The sequence below is a fragment of the Sciurus carolinensis genome, chromosome 13 (assembly GCF_902686445.1).
Source record: "Sciurus carolinensis chromosome 13, mSciCar1.2, whole genome shotgun sequence".
Lineage (NCBI taxonomy): Eukaryota > Metazoa > Chordata > Mammalia > Rodentia > Sciuridae > Sciurus > Sciurus carolinensis.
Genome location: NC_062225.1, coordinates 74,294,338 through 74,315,879, shown reverse-complemented (window position 1 = coordinate 74,315,879; position 21,542 = coordinate 74,294,338). Strand labels below are relative to the sequence as shown.

Sequence of the window (21,542 nt, the reverse complement as noted above, 5' to 3'; positions counted from 1 at the left end):
ACACAATGCCTTTATTTTATTTACTTATTTTTATGTGGTGCTGAGGATCAATCCAGTGCCTCACACATGCTAGGCAAGTGCTCTACCACTGAGCTACGGCCCCAGCGCCCGCTCTTTATTTTTTTGAGACAGGGTCTCACTAAGTTGCTGAGTCTGGCCTCAGACTTGTGATCCTCCTGCCTCACCTCCCAAGTCACTGGGATTACAGATGTGCTACCACACCAGGTCAGATGTCCTCTTATTTAGCAGTCAGCGCTTTTCCAAGATGCTGATAACTGCAGCTGGGTTCCAAATGCTCTTCAACACCCACAGGAAGAGAGGGAAGGAAGGAAATGAACAAGGGAGTAAAAGGGGAAAAAAAAAAAAAAAAAATGAAAGAGAAGCAGGCAGGCATCTCCGCAACAATACTCATTCCTTTATTGTCGACTGTTGATTTGAACAGGGCTGGGGCCTGCAGGCTGCTGGCAGCACCGACCGACCGAGCTGCAATGCATTTCTGTTCAACAAAGAGGCCTCCATCCTGAGCCACGGGGACAGAGGGTAATGTTTTATATATATATTTATATATTACATATGTCCCATATAGTCATATGTATAGAGTGACAAGAATGGGTCACCGCATTAACTGTTGTCCTAAATAAAGACCATAGCAACAGACATGGAAATTTGGTCCTAATCAAGGCCCTTACTTTTGTCAATCAAATGTCTGATACATCAAAAGGAAAGGAGATAGACAGAGACTGAGATACAGCCACCCCGGTGGCCCTGTTCCCAGCATATCCTACGCTGAGTGTAGTGTGTCCTGTACAGGTAAACATACACACACACACACACAAACACACACACATACACACGTACACAAAATTGCAGGCAGGAGCTCCTCCTCCGACCACACCTTGGGCCCAGCCCTCAGACTGGGGGTGGAAAAGTGGGTACATTGTGCTATAAGACTGTGAGGAACAAGTGACCAGACAATGCAGAGTCAATGTGTCCAAGTGATGAATGGGGTGACACATGCTGTTGCATCCACGAACGAGAAAGAGGTCAGTGGGGGAGGTCGCTCAAGCAGCCCCGGAAGTCCCTCGATGCCCAGGCCACCTGGGGATTTCTACACACAGCTTCTGTCCCAGCCATAGCCAGATCTCTGATCTGAATCCTGAGTCTCAAATAATCTCTTGGGCTCTGATGAAAATTGTGATTTCCTTGAAGGACAGGAACAAATGGCAATTGAGTGGCTCAACCATCTAGTCCAGTAATTACAGCAGAAAAGACAACAATTGAGTTAAATCAAACCAAATCATCGTTCAGAGAATTTGAGTGGCACAAGAAGGGCTTATTTCCTGAAGGGAAGAGAATAGCCCCCACTGCCACCTGCCGCAGCATATCTGTCAGCCTCATGCTTGACTCCAGTGACGGAACTGCTCACAGTCTAGGGACAGGAGACTCGCACTGCGAGGCTGTCTGAAATCCTAAGTTATTGTCTGTTCTCGTGATTTCCGCATCACCCCTCCACCAAAATACAGACTTCAAAAATAAGTCAATGTACTTGTGTTACCATCCCTAGTATCAGAGAATTTTCTTTTTTCAACCAACATATAATTAAATAGTAAACTATTAAATGTTTACAGAAAAAATACAATTTCTTCTGCAAGAAATCTTTATATTTATCAGCATCTTTTGAGTCAATCCAAGGTCTGAAAAAAGACAGACATAGGCTCATGGACACATTTCCTAGAGGCATATCAGGAAAGCATAGGGAAGGAATCCAGTGTCCTTGTGAAATAGAACTTGGCAATTCTAACTCAAATATAATTTCTAATAAAAAGTAACTCTATGCAATTTTGTGGCATGGCTTATGTGCAAAGGCTTTTTACAAATAAAGAGTGAAAGTTTTGTATGATTAAAAAAAGTCAATGAAAATTAACTTTTTTGGGGGGTGGGGGCTAGAAATTTAGTTATCACTTGTGATAACTGGGCTCATTTTGGACTGCTTCCTGAGGAAGGGACCAATGTGCACACATAGTAATGAACAGATCAATTTTCAACAAAACCGTCCCCTCAAAATGTGATTGAGAAACGGGTATCAGGCAAGGTTAGCAATGATTATGCCTGGGTCTCCATCTCCTGGGCCAAATTCAGGAGGAAAGCCGCAGATTTGGATACCTTCATTTAGCCAGAAGCACATCCCTCCCAGTGTGAACTGAGATCTGAGGGAAAAATGATGGAAGCAGGAAGAAGCCATGGTAGTTGCACCAGGCACAATGGTGCACACTGTAATCCAGTGACTCCAGAGGGTGAAGCAGGATTGCAAGTTCGAGGTCAGCCTGGGCAACTTAGACCCTGTCTTAAAATAAAAATAAATAAATAAATAAAAAGGACTGGGTATGTAGCACACTGGTGGAGTGCCCCTGGGTTCAAGCCCCAGTACTGACTTAAAAAAAAACAAAAAACAAAAAGAAAAAGGTGGGGAGTTGGTTGGATAGTTCCTCAATCATAGGAACTTCTGGAGGGAGAGAAACAAAGGGGCTCAGAGGAGGGACTTCCCTCGATGGCAGTCCATGATGTCTCAATACTGTTCCATTTCCTGCAGGTCCTGAGTTGGCTACAACTGGTTGGCTCATAATTTCCATCTAAGGGCTGGGAAGGTGGTCAGGAAGCCAGAGTTTAGGAAGCTGTGAGTTCTTGCCAAAGCTGAAGAGCATGGGCTGAGTTTTGGTGAAGTCATTTAAGTCCTTGAAAAAGAGCCCAAGAGACCAGAAGAGGTTATTAGAGGCCCAGAAAGTGGAGAGCAGTCTCTGTCCACCAGGAACACAGGCCCAACACTGTTGGGATGTCTCTTGTCCTCAGTGGACACCCTGCAGTTTTCTAGTCCCAGAAAGTGCTTAGGGACTGCTCACCATCAGTGCAGGAGGAGATGGAGATTGTGGAATGAGGTGGGTAGAAAAAGCACTGTCTTCTCAGGCACTGGCCATCTTCTCTTCTAGGGGCAGCAGACACAGGGAGGAGCTTGAGGTCTGACTGGGGGTCTCCAGTCAGAAGAAAAGGAGACTACGCAGTGATGGCCGCAGGCCCAAGCAGCTCAGGCGAGGGCGTCTCCCCCACGTAACTGAGCTCCACGAATAAATAACATGAATTAAATAAAGGAGGCGCAGAAGAGCAGGCAGAGGCAGCATCTGCCAGATCCTCACCCCTTCACACGTACACACACGCACATGCACGCACACCCACACGCACACGCACCAAGCGGCAGATGAGATGAGCCAGGGTTGGTTGCCCTATCCTAGAAGTCTGTTGGATGGGCAGTCTGACTGTGAAGGTTGTCACTCATGGTCCACCACTGTCGCAGGATGCAGAGAAGCAGAGGCCAGGGAGGCATGTGCGGTGGAAGGTGGCGGCCGCTGAGGACTCTGGCACCTGCAGAGGTGGAATGAGACGGGCAGAGTGGGGGGTTAGGGAGCACAGTAGACAGAACAGCGAGGCCCTTCTTTTCCTTCCCCACAACCCATTTGAGTGCAAGGAAAACCCTCTTCGGCCTCAAGTAGCCCATGCTGTTCCCCTGCCTGCAAAGTCCAGTGCTCAGGCTGACCATGGTGGTACTGACCAGGATCGGGACTTTCGAACTTTAGATGTGGAAGGTCTTTCCAGAAAGCTGTCCAGCCTCATGAGTCTCTCCATGTGTAGTGCACGGGGGTCTTGTTCTTGGTCATGAGAGAATTCCATCTCAAAGACAGCTGGGGGGGATACGTCCAGCTCCAAAAACATTATGTTTTCAGCCTGTGGTGAATCATGTCAGATGTAAACAGCAGCCTCAATGACCAGCACTTGATCAGTCTTGGGTATTGCAAGGGTGATAGGTACTTCCAGGAAGCAGAGGTGGTCAGCGTCCCCTCTCCTTGGGTTTCTCTCCCCACTCCCCACTTCTATTTCCCAGCTTCTTACCCTGTACCTGGGGTGGGACCCCATTGCCATGGCAACCCGAGCATACTGGCTGATAGGCCTCTTGTAGCCCACTGCAGACGTTGGCCGTTTCTTCATTTGGCTGTTATTACTGTAGGGAAGGGTGATATTAGAATGAATTTCCTTTAAAACACAAAGGGCAAATGTCAGAGGAACTAATTATCATTCAGGTAGCCAGGAGACCCTGCAAACTGCAGGTTTTGGAATATTCTGCTCCTAGTTCTAATACACCCTGATAACTTACAATTATTATAAGAAAGCACTTTTTTGGGGATGGGGGATACTGTGGATTGAACCCAGACACATTCCCAGCCCTTTTTATTTTTTATTTTGAGATAGGGTCTCATTAAGTTGCTGAGGCTGGCTTCAAACTGTGATCCTCCTGCTTCAGCCTCCTGAGTAGCTGGCAACACAGGAGAGTGCCACCTGTCAGGCATTCACAAGCACATATTTCTTCACTATTTTTGCTCTTTTTTTCCACAGTAAAAAGGGCTAGCCAGGTGTGGTGGCACAAGCACAATCCCAGTCTTGGCAACTTAAGGAGACCCTGTCTCAAAATATATAATAAAAAGCGACTGGGGACGTAGCTCAGTAGTAGAGTGCCCCTGAGATCAATTCAGGTTGAGGGCTGGAATGAAGAGAGAAATCCAGTCTCATTTTAGTTTTCAGATTTATACACTAATTTCACACACTATACAAAATCATTGATGACTGTTAGCTATTTTCATTTTCCTTCACAGGATATATACAATAAAATGGTTAAAAACTAGCCAGTATGGTGGTATACACCTATAATCCCAGCTATTCAGGAGGCGGAGGCAGGAGGATGCCAATTCAAGGCTGGTCTGGGCAATTTGGTGAGACCCTGCCTCAAAATAAAATAAAAAGGGCTGGGATGTGGCTTAGTGGTAGAGCACTTGCTTGGCATGTTGGAGACCCTGGGTTTAATCCCTAGTACCACCACCACACACAAAAAAAGAGTAAATAAAAATACATACACACACACACACACACACGTATGATGAGCACATGAAAATAAGTTCAATATCATTAGACGCTAGGGAAATGTAAATCAAAACCACAATGAGATGCCATGAAGATAACTATAATTTTAAAAGACAGACAATAACATGTGTTGGTGGAAATGTAACAGTTTGGCAGTTTCTCAAAAAGTTAAAGATTGTGTTGGGTGCAGTGGCACAAGTCTGTAATCCCAGTGACTTGGGAGTCTGAGACAGGAGGAGCAAAAGTTTGAGGCCAGCCTCAGCAACTTAGCAAGGCCCTAAGCAATTTAGTGAGACCCTTTCTCAAAATCAAAATAAAAAGGACTGGGGATGGGGCTCATGGCTTAGTACCCTTGGGTACCCTTTGGTACCCTGGTACCAAAAAAAAAAAAAAAAAAGTTAAAACACATAATCTAGCACTTCCACTACTAAGCATACACTCAAAAAACCTGAAAACATACGTACACACAAAAACCTGTACACAAGTGATCACAGCAGCATTATTTATAATAGTCCAAAAGTAAGCTGGGTGCAGTGGCGCACACCTGTAATCCCAGTGACTTGGGAAACTCATGCAGGAGACCTTGCAAGTTTGAGGCCAGTCTGAGCAACTTAGTGAGACCATGTCTTAAATAAATAAATAAATAAATAGGGTTGGGATTGTTGGTCAGTGATAAAGTTTGCTGTGTCCAATCCCCAGTACCACAAAAATAAATAGATAAATAAATACCCACCAAGCAGAAATAACCCAAATACCTATCAACTGATGAATGGACAAACAAAATATGGTATGCCCATAGAATGCATTCTTACTCATCAGTAAAAAGGAATGAAGCACTGGTACATGCTAGGATGTGGACAGAACTTGAAAACATTTTGCTAAGTGAAAGCAACCAGTCACAAGAGATCACCTATTGTACAATTCCATTTGTATGAAACATCTGGAAAAGGTGAATCTGCAGAGACAGAAGGTGGATTAGCAGTCTACTAGGACTAGGAAGGCTGCAGAGAATGAACGACTGCTAAGGGAACTGAGGTTTCTTTTTGGAAGGATGAAAATGTTCTATAATTAGTGGTGAGAATTGTACAACTGAATACATAAAAATCCACTCAATTATACTTTATTTTACTTACTTATTTCTGGTATTGGTGATTGAACCCAGTGGTGCTCTAACACCGAGTTAAATCTTTAGGCTTTTACAGTTTGTTTTCTTGTTTTTTGTTTTTGTTTTTGTTTTTTTGAGACAGGGTCTTGCTAAGTTGTCCAGGCTGGCCTTGAACCTGTGATCCTTCTGCTTTAGTCTTCTGAATTGCCAGGATTATAGGTATGTGCCACTATGCCAGGTTAAACCGTATACTTTAAAGTGGTTATTTTTATGATGCTTTAATTATACAGAGCTTTTATTTAAAAACAAAACAAAACAGATGTGGCTTTTAAAAAAGGTACCTTATTTGACCCAAATTCCCACTCCTAGGAATTTCCCGAAGGAAAATCAGGAATGGAGACAAAAATTTGTACATAGGGCTTATTATTCAGTCATATGAAGGAATATTATGTAGCCTTTAAAATTTGTTTTATGTAGCCTGGTGTGGTGGTGCATGCCTGTAATGTCATGCCTCAGGTGGGCTGAGGCAGCCTGGCAAATTATTGAAACCTATTACAAAGTAAAAAAAAGGTCAAAGTCCAGACGTAGAGAACTTACTTAGCATGTGCAGGGCCCTGGGTTTAATCCCCAATACCACCACCAAAAAAAAACAAAACAAAAAAAACTACAATATGTTAATAAAAAGATGAAGTTTTTGTTTTGCTCTTAAATATGCTTAGGAAAATGTCTGGATATTTAATAAAATGTTAGCAGACATTATCTTCAGATTGCATTATTATGGATTTTTTTTTTTATGCCTTTTTTTCCTTTGCTGTTCTGGGAATCAAATTCAGGGCTGCTACTGAGCTATCCCGCTAGCACCTTCTTTATGCCCTTTGGCAGTACCCAAAAACCTTTTACAATGAATATGCATAACTATATCAAATAAACAATTTCAGACATTTAGAAAAATACAGTAAATATTATATATCTATTTGCCTATCATCTGGCTTTGTCCAATCTTAACATTTCGTTATAGCAAATCTTTTTTAGAGAAATAAAGTTGTTATTTATCTATCTATCTATCTATCTATTTATTTATTTATTTTGGTACCAAGGATTGAACACAGGGGTGCTAAACCACCGGGCAACATCCCAAGCCCTTTTTTAAATATATATTTTATTTAGAGACAGGATCTCGCTGAGTTGCTTAGGGCTTCTCTAAATTGCCGAGGGAGGCTTTCAACTCAATCCTCCTGCCTCAGATCTCCGGAGCCAAGCCACTGGGATTACAAGTGTGCACTACCATGCCCAGCTTAAAATACAGTTTTTAAGCCTTCCATTTCCCCTTCTTCCCCAGAGTTGGTCACTCTCTTGCGTTGGGTGTTTATCAATGTCATGCATGTTTTTATGCTTATTTTTATATGTAGGCATTCAGAATGTATGCTACTTGTATGCCTATTTCTAAATCAACTGTCTGTTGTAGGAACTGTACCTTTTTTGTTCTCAACGTGCAGCTCTAGATCATTACTTTGAGCACAATGCTATGTTGTGCATTAAGGTTTCAATATAGCAACTTGTGTGGGCACATGTGTGTGTGTACATCAACTCTTGTTGATGGGCATCAAGGTTGATTCTTTTTTTTTCTGCTGTTAAACATGGTTTAACACTGTGCTCCATGGACATACTCAACATTTTCCCTTGGGCGTATACCCAGTAACGGAATTGTTGCATTGTAGAATATGTATATTTTCAATTTTACTAGATATTGCCAAACTGCTTTTCAAATTGTTATACCTATGAAACTTTCCATTACTCTATCATCTAGCCAACTCATGGTATATCAGGAATTTTACTTTCAGCAATATGATGAGTGTAATGTATTACTTTATTTTCTTGAGGGGGTGCTAGGGATTGAACCAGGGGTGGTCTACCACTGGGCTACATTCCCAGCCCTTTTTATTCTTAGGCAGGGTCTTGTTAAGTTGCCCAGGCTGACCTTAAATTTGCAATCCTCCTGCCTCAGTGTCCTGAGTAACTGGAATTAAAAGTTTGCACCACCACGTTATACACTGGGCTCATGTATTACTTTTAATTACCCCAAGCAAACAAATATAAAAAGAAAGAAAACAAGAAAGTCATTTATTTCCTTTTTTTAAAAAAGAAAAAGAGCCAAGTGCAGTGGCACATGCCTATAATCCCAGCTACTTGGAAAGCTGAGGCAGGGGGATCTCAAGTCTGAGGTCAGCCTGCGCAATAAAGCAAGACCCTGTCTAAATAAATAAATAAAACACATGTTCTGGAATAGGACAGAGTTGGGTTTAAATGCTGGCTCTGCCCCTTAAAGCTCTGTCACCATAGAAAGCGGCTTATAATTTCTGAGCCTCTGACATGTCATCGCCATCAGACAAAATTGCTGAGATTAAACAAGCACTTAGCACCGTGTAAGGGTGACAAGTGGTGTCTGTGAATGTTATTCATTCTCAGTTCTGCTTGCTAATTTCAAATAGCGATGAAATGAAATGAGCAATAAAAAATTCAAAAGGCAACCATTGGAAGGCAGAAGAAGAGAGGAGACCCGCAGAGGGATGCAGATAGGACATTCTGTCCTTGCATAGAACAAGCTGTACGAAGGCCACAGAACAGGCCTGCCTTCAGCGGCAGGGCGAGGAAAAGTGGCATTCTAGTTGTTTCATCTATAAAAGTGCTGGACCCCTTGTAGGGTTCCTGCTGACCCTCTTTACAAATGAAAACCAGGCAAGAGAAGGTTCTAGAAGCTCCACTACTTTGCAGCTGGGAGGCTATGGAATGTGAGGCTAAGCATGTGGAGAGAGGCAGCTTCGGTGACAGTGGCAGCAAGAAGATACTTTTGTGATGGGTACAAGTGGAAAGCAGCACTGACTCCAACGAAGAAGGGAGTAGGAAAGTACTTTATCACTTCGACTCATCTGAGCTTTACACAAGCTCCTCAGGGTATGTGGGGCAGGCTGGAGACGGTTCAGAAAGGTAGCGTTTTGTGTCCAAGGTCATACAATTAGGGACCCTAGGAATCTGAACCTGCTGAAGTACTCTTTTTATGATGGTGTATTGTCTTTCGGGAGTGCATTCAGGATAGTCTGGGGCCACAGAGGGCCTTTGAAAGCTCAGGCTCTGGGAACAGGACAGAGGGGCAGGGCTGGGCGAGCGGAGCAGCGGGTCAGTGGGAATTGGCAGCCTGACCTAATAAACATGCCAGGGCTATTCTGGGTGGCACGCAGGGAAGGAGGGGTTGGGGGAAGGGATTCTGTAATTGGGACACCAAACTTCCCATCTACTCCCTCTTCTGCCCCAGGCCTGCTTTCATGATTGATCCCTCTAGCAAGAAGGTTGTGGCTGACAGCCCAGAGCTGGTGGGGGCGTGGGGCTGGCACGGCAGTTACCTACCCCTCCTAACAGAGACCCACAATAGTTATCACCTGCTTAGCTGATCCCAAGGGTTCTCCCAGCACCCTCCCTTCATAACACTGCTATCACAATTTTTTTCCTTTAATATTTAAAAAAAAAAAAATCATCTCTCAGCTCCATCTTTCACTGCTCACTCTGCTGATCACCTCCTTTTCTTCCCTATTCAGAAAACAGGCATCCAACATCATCAGCTGTTTTCTCTTCTAGGTCCTCCACGTGCACCCAACCCAGCAGACTGGTTTTCTGTGATCTGGTCACTCCGTCTCCGCAGCTTACCAGTCCCCTTGCTCCATTGCCCTGTGAGTCTGAACTCTCAGTCTCCTCACCCCTTCTGCCATTGCCCCAGCCCTGCCAGGGACAGCTGTGACTTCTCCCTGCTTCAGATTCTCTTCAGTTCTCACAGAAGTCTAGGAGACTCCACGCAGAGCTAAGAATGTTCTTACTGAGGCAAATGTTGCCTCCGTGATGAAACCAGTTGAACTTTCTTCCCTTCTGTTGAGAACAAGAAATGCTCTCTCTTTAACCCATTAAGTTCCAAGTTTTCAATTCTGTGAATATTTCAAATGAAATGTGACACAGGTGCATTAAAATAGGTGGAGAATCATAACTATTATATAATTTATGATCATCAATATTAGTAATGATGTCATTAATAATAGCATCAGTAATCATTCACCCATCACTTTTTTCAAAAAAGTAGAACCCCAAAAGCATATTTATTTCAAAGTTACCATAAGAGGTATATTTATTGCTGAATTTAAGTTTTTAAAGGTGTTCCCTAAGTGGGAAAATGGAACATAATGGGTTAAACTTGGAGGTAGTCTGAACTTCAAAAAATCAAAATCTAGTCAGACATGGTGGCAAATACCTGTAATGCCAGTGATTCGGGAGACTGAGAAAGGAGGATTGTAATTTCAAGGCCAGCCTCAGCAATTTAGTGAGGCCCTAAGCAATTTAGTGAGAACCTGTCTCAAAATAAAAATAAAAAGGACTGGGGATATAGTTCAGTAATAGAGTACCCCTAGGTTCAATCCCCAGTACAAAAAAAAAATAATAATAATACTAATATATGTGTGTGTGTGTGTGTATGTGGTACCTTTTTTTTTTTGGTACCGGGGATTGAACTCAGGGTCACTCAACCACTGAGCCACATCCTCAGCCTCTTTAGTATTTTATTTAGAAATAGGGTGTCACTGAGTTACTTAGGACCTCACTTTTGCTGAAGCTGTCTTTGAACTCATGATCCTCCTGCCTCAGCCTCCCGAGCTGCCGGGATTACAGGCGTGTGCCACCATGCCCAGCTCTTCTATGGTACTTCTAAGGGACAGAGGCAATGTGGTTTCTCTACAGTTCCCATCATTATAATATTGGCTTATCAGTAGAACTGCAAATGTTTGTTGATCGTCTCTTCTATGCCAGACATGGGCCTGAAACCTTTCATACATTGCTTCATTTCAACCTCAACACTCCTACAAGGTATGTGTATTAACCCTACTTTACAGATAAGCAAACTTCAGCTCAAGAAAAACCTGTGTGTGTATGTTACTGGTGATTGAATTCAGGGTCTAGTAAATGCTAGGCAAGCACTCTATCACTAAGTTAATACCTCCAGCCCTTTTTAAAAAAATTTTTTTTTTTTGAGACAGTTTCAATAAATGTCCCAGACAGGCCTCAAACTAGAGATTCTCCTGTCTCAGTCTCCTGGGATTATAGACAGGTGTTACACACTCAGCCTTAAACACTTTCTGAAGCCCATACATAAGTAAGTGGCAGAACGGGACTAGAATTCAGAATGTTCCAAATCCAAAGTCCAGTCTCATACTGCACCATGGTAGATTTGCAAAGGATCTAGGCAGCGGGGTAGGGGGTGTAGTTCAGTGGTAGAGTGCTTGTCTGGCATGCATGAGACCCTGGGTTCAACCCACAGCACAAAAACAAAAACAAAACCCAGAATCTAGGGTGGTTTTGGATGCAGAGGCCAAAATCCTCAAGTTACAATGAAATTCTGTGAACGGTAAACCATGGGCTATGGGCATTATCAAATATATAACCTTTAGAAAAGAACTTTGTATGAATACAATTACAAATAAAGGCAATAACGAGAAACTAAAAATCAAAGATCATATTTGTAAAATAGCTATTGCTGGAGCTGGTTTCAAAAATGCTTCTTGAAAAAAAAATGCTTTTTGAAGGCAACTTTAATACAAAATTATGATTGTGGAAGGTGCCTCACCTGTGATTATGTTATCAACCAGGGGATACAGAGAGATAATGGAGAAAAGGAGAAATGGATAGATTTCCAAAAGAAGTAGACATGGGCACGTCTCAAGGGTTGCCTGACAATGACTCTTTGTTTCCAAGGCATGGGCGGAGTAGATGCTTGTGGCTCCAGAAGGAGGGGACAATGCTTTCCCAACAAAAGCTTTCTAAAGGGACAACTGGACCTGAGGTAATTCCTTTCAAACAATGTCTATTCCTCTCAGTTCAAGCAGTCTTGGGTGTTCTCGCCCCTAGAATACACAGGCCACAGTAAAGCAAAATGTCTCACTCTTATTGAGCAAAATGGAACAATGCCCTGATTAGTTAAATATGCTTTGGAGAGAAAGAGCTTTTCTGCTTGTTTTTAAGCCCTGATTTAGTTATTTTGCAAATGGTGGGAGCCAATGCGGAAGGAAAGCATCTTTTTCTCTGGAAGGGGACACACTTGTTCCACCACCTCAGATCCCAGAGGTTCCAGAAACGAGCAAAGTCATGTTCAAGGACTTTCTCTGCCTTCAACAGCCTTCAGCTGGGACTCAAGGCAGATGGTCTCAGAGGTCCAGGCCACCAACTCCCTGCTCCATTCCAGGCTGCCCCTCCGCCCCTCTGCTAAGTCACAATCTCAAGTGGGATTGCAATTATGATGAATTGTTTTTACTTTATTCTAACCACCACTGCTTTAAAAAAGAGTAATTAAAAAAACTTGTTTCACATAAAAATTCCTAGCTCCATTTTTTTAAAAAATATTTTTTAGTTGTCATGGAGCTTTATTTATTTATTTATATGCGGTGCTGAGGATGGAACCCAGGGCCTCACACATGCCAGGCAGGCGCTCTACCACTGAGCCACCCCTGCCCCCTAGCTCCATTTTTATTTGCCTTTTGTTTTTATGTTTTTGGTATTGGGGAATGAACCCAAGGGTGCTTTACCACTCAGCCACAGCCCCAGTCCTTTTTATTTTTTACTTTGAGAAAGGGTCTAAATTGCTGAGGCTGGCTTCTTACTTGTGATCTTCCTGCCTCAGCCTCCTGAGTCACTGGGATTACAGACATGTGCCACCAAGCCCAGCATGATAAATGCTTTCAAAGTAATTTATTTCTTGGGATTCTTTTTTAAAACAATCTGTAATAACTATTCATATAATCTGTATTTAGCTGCAGTAGAGAACATTGCCTTTATATATTTTACCCTCTCCCAGATATATTTCATGTTTTCTGTACAAAACATATACTGTCTATTCCAAGCAATATATATTCATTCTACATAAAACAGTATGGTTAAATTGTAAATATAATTTACCATAATTTTGAAAAATTTTATAACTATATCTTTAAATTATCAATACAAAATTGTCTTATGTTTACAAAACGTTTATTTTGCAATGTTAGAACACATGCAAAATTCAATATTACCAAGAATATCCATTTATGAAAACAATTTGTCCAAATAGTTAAAGATACTGTGTACTTGGTCAATTACATCAATTTACTTGCTTTCCAAGAAGCATTCCTATTTTGAATTTGTTATTTATCATTGCTGTGTCTTTATTTTTTTCCTCATTTAGCTCTTTACATGGACTAAATGCTCAATGTGTGTATCTTAGTATGATTACTTTATACTCAAGTAAATAAAAGGAATATAGGGCTGGGGTTGTGGCTCAGTGGTAGAGTGCTTGCCTGGCATGTGTGAGGCACAGGGTTCGATCCTCAGCACCACATATAAATAAATAAAATAAAGGTCCATTAAAACACTTTTTAAAAAATAAAAAGGAATATACTTTCTTAAATGGAAAAAGATCTTTCTGTAGAGACTGACATTATGGTAGCTTTACTAATAATGGTTAAAAAATTCAAAATGGTCTTATTTTGAAGATGTTACTATTTAATGTTCAAAATACTTCCCCTAAAACCACTTATATACTTGATCAAATGTACAATTTTAGCACCTTTCAATACACAATTTTCAAGGAACATAGTCCAATTGGGATTCATCTGGAAGAGTTGCCAGCACAAACCTGTAAATACAGACTGGGGAGATATGCAGATTTAATTTAAAGGGCGTCTGTTTGGGACTGGGAAACACTATAGAAATAAACTCAAGAAAGAAGTATTTGAGGAATGACCATAATTTGCAGGTTTCCCAATGGCAAAGAAGACTCCTTTCTCACCAGGCACTGTGGTACACACCTGTAATTCCAGCAACTTGGGAGAACTGCAAGTTCAAGACCAGCCTCAGCAACTTATCAAGGTCCTATGCAATGTAGTAAGAGCCTGGGATATGGCTCTGTGGTTAACTACTCTGGGTTCAATCCCCAGTATGAAAAACAAACAAACAAACAAACAAAAACCCAAAAACAAATTTATTCCTCTGAAGCAAGAAACGATAAAACTCAAATCAAAATCCTCAGTTCCTGATTAAAAGAAACTAACAAGGCATAACAATTAAATGCAATACATAATTTCAGGTGGAGATGGAAGAAAACTAGAAATTTCCTGAAATTGATGATTGTACTGTGAAAATACAAGATAAAGGGTTAGAATGTTTGCAACTAAATCACAAATGACTAGGGTTGGGGAAGACAGGGACTTAAAGATATGGCAAAATGTTAAAAATTTAGTGCAGGGTATATGGGGATTCTTTGCATTCTTCTTCCAATTCTTGTTTCACAATAAAAACTTTAAAAATATGCCTTTTCAAAGCCTCTCTCACCTCATCTGTAGTTGAGCACTTCGACAACGTGACTACATCAAAAAATAAAGAAATTCTTGCTGGGCGTGCGGTACACGTTTGTAATCCCAGTGACTCAGGAGGCTGAGGCAGGAGGATTACAAATTCAAGGCCAGCCTCAGCAATTTAGCAAGACCCTAAGCAACTTAGTGAGACCCTGTCTCAAAAAACAAAAAAGGGGGTTGCAGTTGTGGCTCAGTGGGAGAGCACTTGCCTAGCAAGTGTGAGGCACTGAGTCTGATCCTCAGTATCATATAAAAATAAATAAATAAAATAAAGTTATAAAAAAATACAATAGCATTTAAAAATAAAAACAAAACGGGCTGGGGATGTGACTCAATGGTTAAATGCCCCTGGGTGAATCCCTGGTACCAAAACAAAAAACCCCCTCCACCTGCAAACTTTCAACTCAAGAACTTCTCCAAGCACAAAATAATCTTATAGAAGGGTTGGGGATATAGCTCAGTTGGTAGAGTGGCCCTGGGTTCAAATCTCCAGCACCACAAAAAAAATAAAATAAATAAAATTAAAAAAATAATAATAATCTTATACCAGAACCTAGTTCTAGAGTAATGATTTTTGAACCTAGCTTCCAGCACCTGGAAACTTTAAGGGGGGGGGGGCACAAAAAAGTCCTGTGAGTTACCATGACCCCTTAAATTAGACTCTTTTCAGTACTGGGGATCGAACTCAGGGCCTTGTGCTTACAAGGCAAGCACTCTACCAGCTGAGCTATCTCCCCAGCCCAAATTAGACTCTTTGGACACCAATTCACAGGTGATTCTACCTGGGTCCAGGGTCAAGAACCTCTGCATTAGAGGGGTACATGATCTACTTAATACTCCCACTCATGACTTTGGCATTTACAACTTGTGCAGCGTGCCCCTAGGTGGAATCAGCCCTTCAGAAAGCAGAGAGATCAAGTAGACTTCAGATGCTCCAGTGAGAAGCTATAGACATCTTGCTAACTTCCCACCCAGCCCTAGGGAGACTCCTGCCCTACCTGGAAGTAATATTCCTAGGATAGAGAGCTCAAAGAATCTCCAGGGAAGTGCTGTCCCTTCATTGCTCTACATAGATTTGCAAGGAAGGGAGAGTGGTCCAGCTGGGTCACCCTGTTGGGCTTTGATATTCAGCCTCGTTCTTCACACCAGCAGAGGGCGCTGCACACCCAGCTAAGGGACGCAGCTGCACCTAAGCGTCAGGAGATGGAAACAGGTGGAAATGCTGAATCACCCAGCTGAGTGAGGCTATGAAGATTGGATCGTGCCTATATCATGTCATGAACTGATTACTTCTCTGCATTTCCCACTGGACTATGAACCCCGACTGTGTCTGATTTATCTTCTGCTTGCAGTCTTGCAGGTGCTGGACACAGCAGGCTGGGCAAATATTAACTATGGTTGCTATTTCTGGCACCTGACAAATGAGTACTCACCAGAAGTGAACAGATGCTAGCTAGTATCACTGGGACTCTCAAGAGGCCGAGGTGAGGTCCCTCTCCCCTCCCTGCAGGGCCTCTTGCAGGAGGTTTTTGCATTTTTGCATCTCAGGTTGTAAAAAATCCATCCTCCTTCTAAATCCCACTAATCCCTTCCCCAGTCCTAGATAGTCTGCCACCCAGCAGGCCTGGCCTCAAGCCCCTCACCACAACCAACCTAGAGAGAGCTTGCAAGTCCGTGGGCCCAGACCACGGGATGGAGACTTACACTCCAGCTGGCACCAGCGGCTGAAACTTCCACTGTTCCTCCTCGCAGTCCAGGAAGAGCCGGTTCATGATCTTGTTCTTCTCCTCAGGGGGAATGAAGTTCTCGATTATTAGGTACCTGGGAGTAGGAATAAGGTAAGAGATTAGAAATGGGGTCAGTGAGTCCCCATGGTGCTGTAAAGGCTGAAGGATGAGAAGCAATAAACTGAAAGGCAGAGGGAACTGAGCGGGTGGAAAAACCAAACTGGGGGAATAGGGATCCCTCCAGAGAAAACTGGAGCTTGAAGACTACTGCTTCTACAACGAAACTGTGGCTCAGAGACTCCAGGGCTACTCTTGACCAGCACTCAGCTGTGCGTCCTCTGCCACTGTGGGGGGTGTCACCAAATTCAAACTGACATGGTGGTGCACGCCTGTGACCCCAACTAGTGGGAGACTGAGGCAGGAGGATCACAAATTCAAGGCCAGCCTGGGAAATTCAGTGAGACCCTGTCTCAAAATAATTTTATTTAAAAAAAGAGTTGGAGATATGGCTCAATGATAAAAGTGCCCTCTCCCACCCCTAAAAAAGTCCAACTGAGGAAGTAGAAGAAACTCCACGATTATTGGGCCTAGCCTCCCTCAAATACGCTCTGTTCCTAAGACGTGTGGAATCATGGGTGAGCAGACGGTCATCTTAGGCCTTAGGGAAGAAGAGTCGGGAGGCCCTGAGGAATGAGGGTGGCTGCGGAGACCCAGGAGCGGAAAAGGACCCGGCCCTACTTGAGCTTGAGTTCCCGGGTCTGCTCGTTCTGCGCCTCCTCCAGGTCCTGCCGCACGCGGATGTACTCGTCGTGTTGGTCCTGGATCTCCGCCTTCACCGCCTGCAGCTTGGCGTAGAGCTGGGTGGCGACAGGTGCAGCTCAGAAGCTGCTCAGTGTGGCAACGAGGTCCCGATCACCCCGCTGGCCCGGAGCTGTTCAGCCTGCAGTGGGGCTGGGGGTCCTGGCCTGAACTTGCCAGTGCTGCCTCACCCCACAGGAATCAGAATGGGCCATTTAAAGGGGCTTTGTGAGCTAGGGTTGTGGTTCAGTGGCAGAGCGCTTATCTAGCACGTGTGAGGCACAGGGTTCCATCCTCAGGTCCAATAAAAAATAATAATAATAAAGGGCCTTTGTGTCCCCCTGTGCTGAGGCCTGCTGCAGGTACCTGCTCTTTCTCAGCTGCTTTAAGCATCTTGGAATGTTCAAATTGGAAACCTAAGGGACCTGTGGTCCAATGTTTTATTAACAATTTTTTTTTAATTTTTAATTTTTTGAGACTGCATTTTGATTCATTGTACACAAATGGGGTACAACTTTTTATTTCTATGGTTGTGCACGATGTAGATTCACACCATTCCTGTAATCATACATTACACAGGGTAATGATGTCTGTGTCAGTCCACGGTCTTTCCTTCCCCCAACCCCTCCTGCCCCATTTCCCTCTACACAATCCAAAGTTCCTCCATTCTTCTCTTACCGACCCCCGCCCCTTATGTATCATCATCCATTTATCAGATAAAACATTCAGCCTTTGCATGATATTCTCTAACTCCATCCATTTACCTGCAAATACCATAATTTTATTCTTCTTTATGGCTGAATAATAGTCCATTGTGTATATAGACCACAGTTTCTTTATCCATTCATCTACTGAAGGGCATCTAGGAGGGTTTCACAATCTAGCTATTGTGAATTGAGCTGCTATAAACATTGATGTGACTGCATTTCTGTAGTATGCTGATTTTAAGTCCTTTGGGTATAAACTGAGGAGTGGGATAACTAGGTCAAATGGTGGGTCCAGTCCAAGTTTTCTGAGGACTCTCAATACTGCTTTCCAGAGTGGCTGCACCAGTTTGCAACTCCACCTGCAATGTATAAGTGTGCCTTTTCCCCACATCCACACCAACACTTATTATTGTTTGTGTTCTTGATAATAGTCATGCTAATTGGAGTGAGATGAAATCTTAGGGTGGTTTTGATTTGCATTCTCTAATTACTAGAGCTGATAAGCACTTTTTCATATATTTGTTGATAGCCTGTATATCTTCTTCCCAACAACCTCTTTTTAATAGATGAGGAAGCTGAGGCATAGACTAGCAAAAAGGTCACACAACTGGGCTGGGGAGATAGCTCAGTTGGTAGAGTGCTCGCCTCACAAGCTCTAAGGCCCTGAGTTCAATCCCCAGCACGGCAAAAAAAAAAAAAAAAAAAAAAAAAAAAAAGGTCACACAACTAACTAAGGGAAGAGCTAGGACCCAATCTCATTTGGAGAACCAGGGTTGGGAGTTGATCAAGTTGGGAAGGTGACCAGTCCCACTCCTGCCTTTCCAGAGGTTCCCAAAAGTGGCAGGAGGATGTGGAGGTTGGCATTGGCCCTCCCATTTCACTCCTAAGTCACTGAGCCATGTCCATGGCAACTGCCCTGGTAGTGGTGTGGCTGGGTCTCTCTGCTCTGCTCTGAGGCAGCCACATCAACAACCCTGGGGGCTCTCCAAGTGCTTCCCAGAATCCAAGCTGGAGCTTGCTACTTCTTGCCCTTCATCTCATGCACACATCTTTCCCTTGCCATGAATTTTGAGGGGTCCTGGTGACCAGAGATTCTTTTCACTTGACATGGTATAAAGGGCCTTGGCTCCTTTCTAAACTTCCACAGGCTTCATTCTTTCTCAGGTCTCCTCACACTCCTAATCCTCCTCCAGATCCAGCTATCCAAACTGATCCACTGATGACATTTTAAGGGGGAAGTTACCAAGGACTCTGAGGATGGCAAACTGGAGACCAGAAGTGAGAGTTTCCAGCCTATGAACACCCGCCACCACCAACCTGGCCCAGAAGAGTATCTATTCCAACCCACACCAGACTCCTGTCTCCCCCTGCTCCTCACTCCAACCTGCCCAGGTCATGTAGCTTTGGATTCAGCAGTTCATGCAGAAGAGGGAGGGCTCCTTGAAGCACACAACCCTTGGACAGGTAACTGCCTCGGGCCCTCAGTGTGTCTTGACCCCATCCTGCTGCAGCATCTCACCTTCTTGAGTTTCTTGGTTTTGACCTCCACCTCTTGCTGTAGGGAAGTGTAGGTACCCCGGAGCTCCATGGTCTCCTCATCTCGGAGCATCATCTCCTGCTGCATTTCCCGTTCCCGGCGTTTCTAGGCCAAGGCAAGGTGAGGAGACCTCAGTGAGACAGCATGTACTGGATGAGGGCCAAGGAAACTTAAGGGACTGGCTTCTATCTGTCATGAAACCTGGCTTCACCATGGCCCTGGGTGCCAGGAGGAAAAAGGGGGCATTCCACGACTCATGTCCACTGTTCCCTCCCTGTCCTCAGTGGAGCAGTGGACATGGAGGTCACCTCAGCTGCCATGGCCATGCCTTTGTAGGCACTGCCCCTGGTGGATGGAGACCCCAGCCCTAATAGCTGGCATACTCCTGGGGTGTTACCCACATACACAGATGCCCGTCACACTGGCTTACAAGCCACCTCTCACTTCTCCCACATAGTGTCACTGTTGATTGGTAACCAACAAATTGTGCTTCTTAATGATTTAGGAAATGGTACACAGTTGACAATGAACTCACAGTCTTCTGGAAGGTCCAGGAGTTCCTTCCAGGTTTCTTGTGGAGGTTGACATCACAGACTCCACCACTTCTCATCCACCAGCTAGCAGTGCCCCTCCCAGAGGGAGGACCCTTGGCCGGCAGACCCATGATCCCAGAGTGGTACGTCTTAGATTCTCAGCACTATATTTTCCAGGGATCCTGAGTGCATTACAGCTCATGGTCCCACTGCCAACCCCCAGGCATTACCTCAAAGCCATGCACCCGAGGGGCCCTGAAGACTGGCCACCCTACCTGTTCAGCAATCTCCTGCCTCTTCAGTTCCAACATCTTCTGCTGCTCATTGGTGTGATCCATAATGTTTCTGCCACCGATGAGCAGCTTGCTCTCCATGGCCTGAGGACACACAGGGGTTCAGAGATGGGCTTTGCACAGGGCCACAGCAGCCCCAGCTTGAGAGATCATTCTTCCCTGCTCTGTAACCCTTCTAGGAGTGAACACAAGATGTGCCCAAGATAGGGCCTCGTGGCCCTGGAAGAGAATGGAGTTTTCCCCTCCAACTTCTTGAGCCCCAGCACAAGGCTCCCATTGTTGACAGGACCATTAGGGAGGCAAAGAGAGGGAACCCCTCAGGGAATACAGGGCACCTGATCTGTTTGCTTTGGATACAGAATGAAGCTTGGTTCACAGAGCCTGCAAGGAGGGTGGGTGGCAATCTAATCCTGGCTACCAGGCCCCACCCACATAATATCAGGAGGAGGAGATAAAAGAGAGTCACTGGGCAGCTGAGCCCGTGCTCTAAGTGGCTCCTGACTCAGAGCTCTCTATGTGGGCAGGAAGAAAGGGTCTTATCTTTGATGTGGAAAGTAGAAGCAAAATCCAAGGGAGAGATTCTGCAGCAACAGGCAGCAAAATGGGGTCCCAGAGGCAGGGAGAGCTTTGGAGACAGCCTGAAGGACTAGGGCTCTACCCACTAGGCTGGGCACCATGGGCAAGTTACCCTCCTGAGTTCCTGTCTATAGTGTTAAAACCACGCCACCTTCATTCCAGAATGACGCACATGTATGCAGAACACTATTTGATAGGTGCTGAACTAAGCCCTCAACAGTCATGATTCCTCTCCTTATTTAACAAATGAAAATGTTGAGAACAACTAGCTTGAGGTAACACAGCTAGTAAGGAACAAAGAGGTGAGATTTGAACCCGCATCCCAGTCTCATTCCGAGAGCCCTGTGCTGTGTGCAAGACCCCACTGAGTGCTTGGCACAGGTCTACAGTATGTACTTCTGGGATTGGAAGCTGAATTAATAATGGATTTGTGCAAATTATGCCTCCATAAAATGCACTGTCACTACTGCCCATAAGAGAGTCCTGTCCCAGGGCAGCCAGCTGTCCTCTGATTTCATCACAGGCCTCCTGGAAGGTTGAAATCACCTTGAGCCACCAGAAGAAACTGGCTGTCTACCCACTGGAATTTTTCCCAGTGGAACCAGCTGACCTGCCTGAGGGTTCTCAAAGCAGAGGGTGCCTGTCAGACTGAGGAAGTAGGCGGCCACCTGTGAGAGCCACATCCCTGAGGACAGAGCAGAAGAGGGGTCAAGGGTTGCTTTGGGGAGGTCAGACACTTAAGCTGGGCCAGCTGGAGAAGCACAAGCACACCAGCCTGCGTCCTCTGAGGCCAAGGAGAAAGGAAGGGGCTCTCGAGGGTCCAGCCGTCCTTACTGCCATACCACAGCGGTGTTGTAGATGGACACGATACCTTTATTTATTTATTTTTA

General features: G+C 44.2%; 1 protein-coding gene across 1 annotated transcript in view; it reads right to left on the bottom strand.

Annotated features, from left to right (window-relative positions):
- Positions 1-401: 401 nt before the first annotated feature.
- The window catches only part of Kif3c (kinesin family member 3C), a 39,946-nt gene continuing 18,805 nt past the window's right edge, over positions 402-21,542 (bottom strand). Inside the window, exons 2-8 of the mRNA XM_047522767.1 lie at positions 20,059-20,160; positions 19,233-19,355; positions 16,947-17,065; positions 16,186-16,302; positions 3,940-4,048; positions 3,602-3,774; positions 402-3,414 (exon numbers count right to left, since the gene is read on the bottom strand). Coding sequence (XP_047378723.1) covers positions 3,321-3,414; positions 3,602-3,774; positions 3,940-4,048; positions 16,186-16,302; positions 16,947-17,065; positions 19,233-19,355; positions 20,059-20,160 — 837 coding nt within the window. The 3' untranslated portion in view covers positions 402-3,320. The remainder of the gene's footprint in view (positions 3,415-3,601; positions 3,775-3,939; positions 4,049-16,185; positions 16,303-16,946; positions 17,066-19,232; positions 19,356-20,058; positions 20,161-21,542) is intronic.